General features: G+C 42.9%; 1 protein-coding gene across 1 annotated transcript in view; it reads left to right on the forward strand.

The window, feature by feature from the left end:
• The window catches only part of LOC133541361 (gastrula zinc finger protein XlCGF57.1-like), a 48,335-nt gene extending 43,093 nt beyond the window's left edge, over positions 1–5,242 (forward strand). The window contains exon 4 of the mRNA XM_061884750.1: positions 4,687–5,242. Within this exon, the coding sequence (XP_061740734.1) occupies positions 4,687–4,793 (107 nt within the window). The 3' untranslated portion in view covers positions 4,794–5,242. The remainder of the gene's footprint in view (positions 1–4,686) is intronic.
• The last annotated feature ends 5,473 nt before the right edge of the window (positions 5,243–10,715 follow it).

A 10,715-nucleotide genomic window follows, 5' to 3' on the forward strand; every position in this document is an offset into this window, starting at 1 on the left:
AACTATAAAGAGTAACATCCATCCATTTTCTACCGCTTATTCCCCTTTGGGGTCGCGGGGGGCGCTGCTGCCTACCTCAGCTACAATCGGGCGGAAGGCGTTGTACACCCTGGACAAGTCGCCGTCTCATCGCAGGGCCAACACAGATAGACAGACAACATTCACACACTAGGGACCATTCAGTGTTGCCAATCAACCTATCCCCAGGTGCATGTCTTTGGAGGTGGGAGGGGCCTATCCCCAGGTGCATGTCTTTGGAGGTGGGAGGGGCCTATCCCCAGGTACATGTCTTTGGAGGTGGGAGGGGCCTATCCCCAGGTGCATGTCTTTGGAGGTGGGAGGGGCCTATCCCCAGGTGCATGTCTTTGGAGGTGGGAGGAAACCGGAGTACCTGGAGGGAACCCACGCATTCACGGGGAGAACATGCAAACTCCCCACAGAAAGATCCTGAGCCCGGGATTGAACCCTGACTACTCAGGACCTTCGTATTGTGAGGCAGACACACTAGTAGGATATTCTTGAAGTATTTCTCTTTTTTCAGCCAATCCTGAGGTGCGATGTGTGAAAAACAGAATGTTACTTTCAAGGGGTGATTTGAAAATATCCTGTAGAGCTTGGTGTATCTCTTTCCAATAGTCCTTTATGGCAGAGCAGTCCCAGAAAACATGCTAGTGGTTTGCCTTTAGATTCCCACAATTTGTCCAACAGGCAGGGGAGTTGTTATCATACTGAGACTTCTGAGAAGGTGGAATAAAACTTTCCCAGCCAAACTCTCCACTTGGGTGAGCTGCTACAAGTCCATTGATATCTCCTTTTCATTGTCCATTCTTCCTCAGATGTAGTTATCCCTCCTTCCTTCTCCCATTTTGTTTTAATATATAAAGTTGAATATGATTTCTTATACAAGCATGAAACACTTCTATCAATAGTTTCTGAATTATATGCTTTTGTAAATAGTTCAATGAAACAAATGCTTGTCTTTGTTACATGTTTCACCTTCATATTAACAAAATGCCGCAACTGCAGATATTGATAGAAGTCTTGTTTTTTTTTTTAAATGTGTCCTTTTAAAGGGGAACATTATCACAATTTCAAAAGGGTTAAAACAATAAAAATCAGTTCCCAGGGGCTTGTTGTATTTTTTGAAGTTTTACTCAAAATTTTACCGGTCTTGGAATATCCCTAAATAAAGCTTTAAATTGCCTTATTTTCGCTATCTTCGAAACCACTGTCCATTTCCCTGTGACGTCACACAGTGCTGCCAATGTAAACAAACAATGGGAATACCACAGCAAGATATAGCGACATTAGCTCGGATTCACACTCGGATTTCAGCGATTTAAGCGATTCAACAGATTACGCATGTATTGAAACAGATGGTTGGAGTATGAAAGTATTGAAGAAGAAACTGAAGCTATTGAGCAAATAGCTATTGACGCTATTCATAGCCATAGCATGGCCGAGTAGCTGCGTTAGCATTGCCGGTAAAATGTGCGGACCAAACGATCAGGACTTTCGCATCTTGTGACACTGGAGCAACTTGGTAAGTGTTTTTTTCGCATAAAATGTGGGTGGAAGGAAACGTAATATAGTTGCAAATGCATCTGCAGGTTATCCATACATCTCTGTGCCATGTCTGCTTTAGCACCGCCGGTAAATAGCATGTTAGCATCGATTAGCATAGCATGTTAGCATCGATTAGCTGGCAGTCAACATCAACAAAACTCACCTTTATGATTTCGTTGACTTTATCGTTGCAAATGCATTTGCAGGTTATCCATACATCTCTGTGCCATGTCTGCTTTACAACCGCCAGTAAATAGCATGTTAGCATCGATTAGCTGGCAGTCATGCCGCGACCAAAAATGTCTGATTAGCACATTTGTCAACAACATCAACAAAACTCACCTTTGTGATTTCGTTGACTATCGTTGCAAATGCATCTGCAGGTTATCCATACATCTCTGTGCCATGTCTGTCATCGCCGGTAAAATGTGGAGACACTCTGGCACATTCAATGGGGGTCTGGCGGCAGACACTTTGGCATCTTCGGGCCAGTGGTGCAACTTGAATCCCTCCCTGTTAGTGTTGTTACACCCTCCGACAACACACCGACGAGGCATGATGTCTCCAAGGTTCCAAAAAATAGTCGAAAAAAAGGAAAATAACAGAGCTGAGACCTGGTATTTGTAATGTGTTGAAAATGAAAATGGCGGCTGTATTACCTCGGCGACGTCACATTCTGACGTCATCGCCTCCAGCGCAATAAACAAAAAGGCGTTTAATTCGCCAAAATTTACCCATTTAGAGTTCGGAAATCGGTAAAAAAAATATATGGTCTTTTTTCTGCACCATCAAGGTATATATTGACGCTTACATAGGTCTGCTGATAATGTTCCCCTTTAATAGTTTCAAAACTGAGCATTTTTTAATCTTTCATTACACTACATGAAGGTGAATTATTTTTTGTTGATCTCTATTGCCAGAGTTTGAAATCGGTACAGCAGTCTTGGAAGTGCATTCCTTTTAATACAATCATTTCTACAGCTAAGGCGAAAAAAAGGAATTAAGTTCCATCGTGCTATGTCATCTTTTATTTTCTTATGTATGGGTAGATCATTTTATACTGATAATGTTGTTATATATTTTGATAAAATGAGGCCCAGGTATTTAAAAGACATATCAGGGGGTATAAATAAATATATATATATATATATATATATATATATATATATATATATATATATATATATATATATATATAGTCTCCATCCATTTTGGATGGAGACAATAGCTAAGTAAAACTTGAACTATAGAGATTAAAAAAACAATATAAGAAAATATTCCTTTGTGTGTGATTTTTGTACATAATTTCACTGCTTCTGGGTTATAATTATACGAGAGGAGTTGAGTTTTACCGATGTTGATTTTATATCCTGATAATAGACCCTACCGTTCAAATGAGTGCATTCATTTAGGAAGAGAGTATGTTGGGTGCCAGAGGAAGACTAAAATGTCATCCACATCTGGCCAATTTATACTCTCTCCCTTTAATTATGATTCCTTTAGAATTTCTCTAATCTGTTATTAATAGATTCTTCACAGAGAATCTTTGTTTACAAACTGAGCACTTGATTTTCCAGTGTGCATTCTTTTGTTTATCAAGTTTTTCTTAGAGCATCTTTTTTTTTTTTTTTTTCACAAACTGAGCACATTAATGGTTTGTCTCCATGTGTGCATAGAATCTTAAAGTCTTCAACACAGAATCTTGTATTACAAACTGAGCTCATTAATGTGTTTTTCTCCTGTGTGAATTTGTTTGTTTATCAAGTTTTGTTTACACAGCATCTTTGTAACAAACTGAGCACATTAATGGTTTTTCTTCAGTGTGCATAATTTTTTCTGTTATCAAGACTTTCTTCACAGATAACATTTGATTACAAACTGAGCACATTAATGTTTTTCTCCAGTGTGTATTATTTTGTTTGTTAGCTAAATTTTATTCACAGAGTCTTTTATTACAAACTGAGCACATTAATGGTTTTTCTACTTTGTGTAATTTTTTGTCTGTTATCATACGTTTCTTCACAGATAATATTTTTATTACAAACTAAGCACATTTATGGTTTTACTCAGTGTGTAATTTGTTTTATTTGTTATCAATAGTTTCTTCACAGATAATCCTTTTTTTTACAAACTGAGCACATGAGTGTTTCTCCAGTGTACATTATTTTGCTTGTTATCATGTTTTTTTCCAGAGCATCTTTTATTACAAACCGAGCACTTTAATGGTTTTTCTTTAGTTTGTATTATTTTGTCTGTTATCAAAAGTTTCTTCACGCAGAATCCTTTTTCACAAACTGAGTACATTAATGGTTTTTCCCGAGTGTGCATTCTTTTGTTTGTTAGCACTTTTTTTTACAGAGCATCTTTTATCACAAACTGAGTACATTGTTTTTTCTTCAGTGTGCATTATTTTGTTCATCAAGTTTTTTCACAAAGACTATTTTATTACGAACTGAGCACAATAATGTTTTTACTTCTGTGTGTATTTTTTTAATCTGTTATCAATAGATTATTCGCAGAGAATCCTTGTTTACAAACTGAGCTTTTGAATGTTTATTCTCCAATCCGCATACTTTTGTTTATCAAGTTTTTCACAGAAAATATTTTATTACAAACTGAGCACATTAATTGTTTTTCTTCATTGTGCATTATTTTGTTAGAGTTTTTCACAGAACATCTTTAAAGGCCTACTGAAAGCCACTTCTACCCACCACGCAGTCTGATAGTTTATATATCAATGATGAAATATTAACATTGCAACACATGCCAATACGGCCTTTTTAGTTTACTAAATTGCAATTTTAAATTTCCCGCGGAGTTAAAACGTGGCGGAATGATGACGTTTATGATTACGCGTGCGCGTGACGTCACAAATTGTTGGGGACATCTTGGCTCACGTCCACACACGGCTAATAGTCGTCTCTGTTCAACGCGTAATTACAGAGTATTTTGGACATCTGTGTTGCTGAATCTTTTGCAACTTGTTCAATTAATAATGGAGACTACGAAGAAGAAAGTTGTTGGTGGAAAGCAGTGGATTCAAAGATAATAATTAGTATGTGATTCTAGTTCAAATTTAACAGATTATATAAAACAACTTGTGTTTTATTTTATTGCTAGGACAGCAGGTGACCCCAGAGATCCTCGAGAGGGTTAGAGCTGGGCCAGCCAGGGTTAGTGAAGTCCCATCGTCAAGTGCAGCAGCCCCGAGATGCAGCCCAACATAGCATCTCCAGGTGTGTCTGGAATGCAAGCCAAGCTACGACCACCTCCTGCATTGTTTGATGAAGGACCAGCATCAAGTCCTTCTGATAGTGGTTCTTCCGATGTCAGCTACGTGCCGAGTGGGTCATCGACGTCGGATCCGTGTCAATCTGACGGGCCGCCAGATCCCACACGTACTCCCAAGATGCGGGAAGAGGGCGCCCACAAGGTACCGAAGTACATCATCTTTGAGTCGTGCCTCCAGAGTCTCGTCAAGTGGTGTCACTGTCCAGCCTGTGGCAGCCAGGACATAAGCCCTTCTTGGGATTGGAACGGTACACAGCTGATCATGACCATACAATGTACATCATGTGACCGGAGGAGTAGGTGGAGCAGCCAGCCAAACATTGGCCCTTATGCCGCGGGCAACATCCTGCTATCTGCTGGCATTCTCTTGGCTGGCGGATCTTCTGGCAAGTGCTGAACAGCATGGGAGTGCAGCGTCTACACCGCCTGGAGAGGGGGAACTTCTGGTTGCTTAGTGGAAGTCTGTGGAGAGACACATTCAGAACATCCACAAGGACCATGGCCACCTCTTCCCAATTTGTGCTCTTGGACAACTGCACGGTAGAAGTATGCAAAAGAAATGTCTCAAACCAAGTAAGTAGGCAAATAAGTTGCCCGAAAGCAGTGAGGGAATAGCAATATTTTACTGCACATCTTTTGAAAGTGCCCTGCGTTGAGGTGGCGACTTGTACAGGCTGTACGCCGCCTTCCGCCCGATTGTAGCTGAGGTAGGCACCAGCTCCCCCCGCAAACCCAAAGGGAATAAGTGGTAGAAAAATGGATGGATGGATCTTTTGAAAGTCAAAAAATTCAGATAAACTTGTGAATAGATAACCAGTTTTCAAGTTGACTGGAACATTTTGTATAAACATTGTTCTATTTTAAATGTATGTTTAGTCTCACGCTCAGCAGTGAAACTGGAGGAGGTTGTCAACAACAAGTCCCTGCTGAAAGATATCGCCATGCTGTCGAGTGAACACCAGACTTCCAAGGTAGAGGCGTTCCATAGCCTTATCATACAGGTAAGAATTAGGCTGATTGCCTGTCGGTGGTTAGCACCTGCCACTAGGACTTTGGGGGCCAGGGAGCAAATTACTACAACAGTGGTTCTCAACCTTTTTTCAGTGATGTACCCCCTGGGAACATTTTTTTAATTCAAGTAAATCAGAGCAAAGCATTTTTGGTTGAAAAAAAGATAAAGAAGTAAAATACAGCACTATGTCATCAGTTTCTGATTTATTCAATTGTACAGTATAACATGTACAATAATATGTTTTGGACACTCGGGTGGAGAGAGGGGCGGAGCTTTCTACCGATCACCACCTGGTGGTGAGTTGGCTGCGATGGTGGGGGAGGATGCCGGACAGACCTGGGAGGCCCAAACGCATTGTGAGGGTCTGCTGGGAACGTCTGGCAGAGTCTCCTGTCAGACAAAGTTTCAATTCCCACCTCCGGAAGAACTTTGAACATGTCACGAGGGAGGTGCGGGACATTGTGTCCGAGTGGACCATGTTCCGCACCTCAATTGTCGAGGGGGCAGATCGGAGCTGTGGCCGCAAGGTAGTTGGTGCCTGTCGGGGCGGCAATCCTAAAACCTCTTGGTGGACACCAGCGGTGAGGGATGCCCTCAAGCTGAAGAAGGAGTCCTATCGGGTCCTTTTGGCTCATAGGACTCCGGAGGCAGTGGACAGGTACCGACAGGCCAAGCGGTGTGCAGCTTCAGCGGAAGCGGAGGCAAAAACTCGGACATGGGAGGAGTTCGGGGAAGCCATGGAAAACGACTTCCGGACGGCTTCGAAGCGATTCTGGACCACCGTCCGCCGCCTCAGGAAGGGGAAGCAGTGCACTATCAACACCGTGTATGGTGCGGATGGTGTTCTGCTGACCTCAACTGTGGATGTTGTGGATAGGTGGAAGGAATACTTCGAAGACCTCCTCAATCCCACCAACACGTCTTCCTATGAGGAAGCAGTGCCTGGGGAATCTGTGGTGGACTCTCGTATTTCTGGGGCTGAGGTCCCAGAGGTAGTTAAAAAGCTCCTTGGTGGCAAGGCCCCAGGGCTGGATGAGAGCCGCCCGGAGTTCCTTAAGGCTCTGGATGCTGTGGGGCTGTCTTGGTTGACAAGACTTTGCAGCATCGCGTGGACATCGGGGGCGGTACCTCTGGATTGGCAGACCGGGGTGGTGGTTCCTCTCTTTAAGAAGGGGGACCGGAGGGTGTGTTCCAACTATCGTAGGATCACACTCCTCAGCCTTCCCGGTAAGGTTTTCAGGTGTACTGGAGAGGAGGCTACGCCAGATAGTCGAACCTCGGATTCAAGAGGAACAGTGTGGTTTTCGTCCTGGTCGTGGAACTGTGGACCAGCTCTATACTCTCGGCAGGGTTCTTGAGGGTGCATGGGAGTTTGCCCAACCAGTCTACATGTGCTTTGTGGACTTGGAGAAGGCATTGGACCGTGTCCCTCGGGAAGTCCTGTGGGGAGTGCTCAGAGAGTATGGGGTATCGGACTCTGTTATTGTGGCGGTCCGCTCCCTGTACGATCAGTGCCAGAGCTTGGTCCGCATTGCCGGCAGTAAGTCGAACACATTTCCAGTGAGGGTTGGACTCCGCCAAGGCTGTCCTTTGTCACCGATTCTGTTCATAACTTTTATGGACAGAATTTGTAGGCACAGTCAAGGCGCTGAGGGGTTCCTGTTTGGTGACCGCAGGATTAGGTCTCTGCTTTTTGCAGATGATGTAGTCCTGATGGCTTCATCTGACCGGGATCTTCAGCTCTCACTGGATCGGTTTGCAGCCGAGTGTGAAGCGACCGGAATGAGAATCAGCACCTCCAAGTCCGAGTCCATGGTTCTCGCCCGGAAAAGGGTGGAGTGCCATCTCCGGGTTGGGGAGGAGACCCTGCCCCAAGTGGAGGAGTTCAAGTACCTAGGAGTCTTGTTCACGAGTGAGGGAAGAGTGGATGGTGAGATCGACAGGCGGATCGGTGCGGCGTCTTCAGTAATGCGGACGTTGTACCGATCCGTTGTGGTGAAGAAGGAGCTGAGCAGGAAGGCAAAGCTCTCAATTTACCGGTCGATCTACGTTCCCATCCTCACCTATGGTCATGAGCTTTGGGTCATGACCGAAAGGATAAGATCACGGGTACAAGCGGCCGAAATGAGTTTCCTCCGCCGTGTGGCGGGTCTCTCCCTTAGAGATAGGGTGAGAAGCTCTGTCATCCGGGAGGAACTCAAAGTAAAGCCGCTGCTCCTCCACATGGAGAGGAGCCAGATGAGGTGGTTCGGGCATCTGGTCAGGATGCCACCCGAACGCCTCCCTAGGGAGGTGTTTAGGGCACGTCCAACCGGTAGGAGGCCACGGGGAAGACCCAGGACACGTTGGGAAGACTATGTCTCTCGGCTGGCCTGGGAACGCCTCGGGATCCCCCGGGAAGAGCTAGACGAAGTGGCTGGGGAGAGGGAAGTCTGGGTTTCCCTGCTTAGGCTGTTGCCCCCGCGACCCGACCTCGGATAAGCGTAAGAAGATGGATGGATGGATGGTGATGTTTTTTTTATATTGCTGAGTAAAATATTGAAAAAACATTGACTCATTGTCACACCTATGGATCATGTTTTGTTTTGTCATGTTATGTTTTTGATTTTGGACAATCAGTCACGTTTTGCACTTCCTGGTTTTGTTTGTTTCCATGCCAACCTCATTAGTTTTCACCTGTCACATCCCTGTTCTCAGCCTCACACCTGTTTTCACTAATAGTCACAGCTATTTAAGTCACTCTTTTTCTTGTCTTCGTCCTGGGATCTTCACACTCACACGCACCCTACCCATGCTGTCCAAACCTTTACGCCCTGTCCACAGTTCCATGCCGAGTAAGTTTATATATTTATGCCAAAGGGCACTCTTTTGTTTCATGTCTTTAGTCTTGCCATCGTGCTGTTTAAGTTTATAGTTAAATTTTCTTTCATGCCCTTGAGCAGGTGTTTTTGTTTCACGTTTGTACTGTTTAGCCAAGTTTCTTCCTCTTTGTGAGCGCCCTTAGTTTGATTATTTTTGATTAGAGTGTTTGAATAAAAACATGTACCTGAATTCACACCTGGCTCGTCCTGTAATCCCGCTGCGTCGAAGGAGCACACTCAATCCATGTCAAGGCCTGACACTCATATTGTATTGAAAGTACCTTAATGTGTCTAAACATTGTTTATGTGTGTTTAATTGTTCAATAACAAAATAAAATAAATACTCAGAAGTAGAACTGGTTAGCAAATAAACTCTTATTTTAACAAAAATAATGTTGAAGTCATATTACATGACATTATATAAATATGTATATTAAATATAATTTGAATAGTTGGCAAGTAAACAAAATGCATTTGCCATACCTAATTGTATTATATCAATTATAACTCAACCCCACACTTTACAACATGTATTCACACTTTGTTGTGTGAAAATATTTTACACAAACTTACATTCAATTATAGTAATGATTATAATATAATAAGATATATAACAATGTGTGTTCTGGATCTAAATTAATTCATGGAAAATAAATTGATAAACAATCCTTTTTACCTGGAAACTTATCTCCTTAAGTGTGCAAATAAAGTCTTACGTATTACTTGTATTACATTTGAATAGAACCTTATTGAGCATATTAACAAGATTCTGTTAGAAAATGTGCTGAGTATGAAAAAAGTCATTTTGAATTTGCGTACAGGATGTAGAATGACGATGATCTTCACCCACCATAAAACAAATCAGGAAGATTGGAGAATGTGGAAGGAAGTTATGACTGTTATAATTTTCCACCACAAGGGGGCGATGTTGGTGTCGATATCAATGACTAGTCATGATCAGACCCCGACCTAAAGGCCTACTGAAAGCCACTACTAGCCACCACGCAGTCTGATAGTTTATATATCAATGATGAAATATTAACATTGCAACACATGCCAATACGGCCGCTTTAGTTTACTAAATTGCAATTTAAATTTCCCGGGAGTTTTTTCTTGAAAACGTCGCGTAATGATGACGTGTACGCTTGACGTCACAGGCTGTTAGGAAATATGAGCGCTGCACACACACACACACACACACACACACACAGCTAAAAGTCGTCTGCTTTAATCGCATAATTACACAGTATTTTGGAGATCTGTGTTGCTGAATCTTTTGCAATTTGTTCAATTAGTATTGCAGAAGTCAAAGTAGAAAGATGGAGTTGGGAAACTTTAGCCTTTAGCCACACAAACACACAGTGATTCCTTGTTTAAAAATCCTGGAGGTGAAACTTTACTATGGATCACAGCGAACATGGATAATTGGGTTGTACTTGTATAGCGCTTTTCTACCTTCAAGGTACTCAAAGCGCTTTGACACTACTTCCACATTTACCCATTCACACACACATTCATACACTGATGGCGGGAGCTGCCATGCAAGGCGCTAACCAGCACCCATCAGGAGCAAGGGTGAAGTGTCTTGCTCAGGACACAACGGACGTGACAAGGTTGGTACTAGGTGGGGATCGAACCAGGGACCCTCAAGTTGTGCACGGCCACTCTACCACTGCGCCACGAATGTCAACCAGCAGGTTTCGGTGAGAAAATTGTGGTAAAAAGTCTCTTCTTAGGTCAGCTTGTGCCGCCCATAAAGCAGCCGTCGACTTCCCTGAGACACTGGCGTCAACACACCCGTGAACACACACATCCGACTATCAGGTACTGTTAAACTCAATAAAACACTAGCAACACAATAGAAAGATAAGGGATTTCCCAGAATTATCCAAGTCCATGTGTTTAAAAACATCTGAATCCGTCCCAATGCAATCGGATTTTTTTTTAACTTATTTTTTTTTTCTTGTCCTTGGTTATTAATATAC

The sequence above is a fragment of the Nerophis ophidion genome, linkage group LG23 (genome assembly GCF_033978795.1).
Source record: "Nerophis ophidion isolate RoL-2023_Sa linkage group LG23, RoL_Noph_v1.0, whole genome shotgun sequence".
In the NCBI taxonomy this organism is placed as follows: domain Eukaryota; kingdom Metazoa; phylum Chordata; class Actinopteri; order Syngnathiformes; family Syngnathidae; genus Nerophis; species Nerophis ophidion.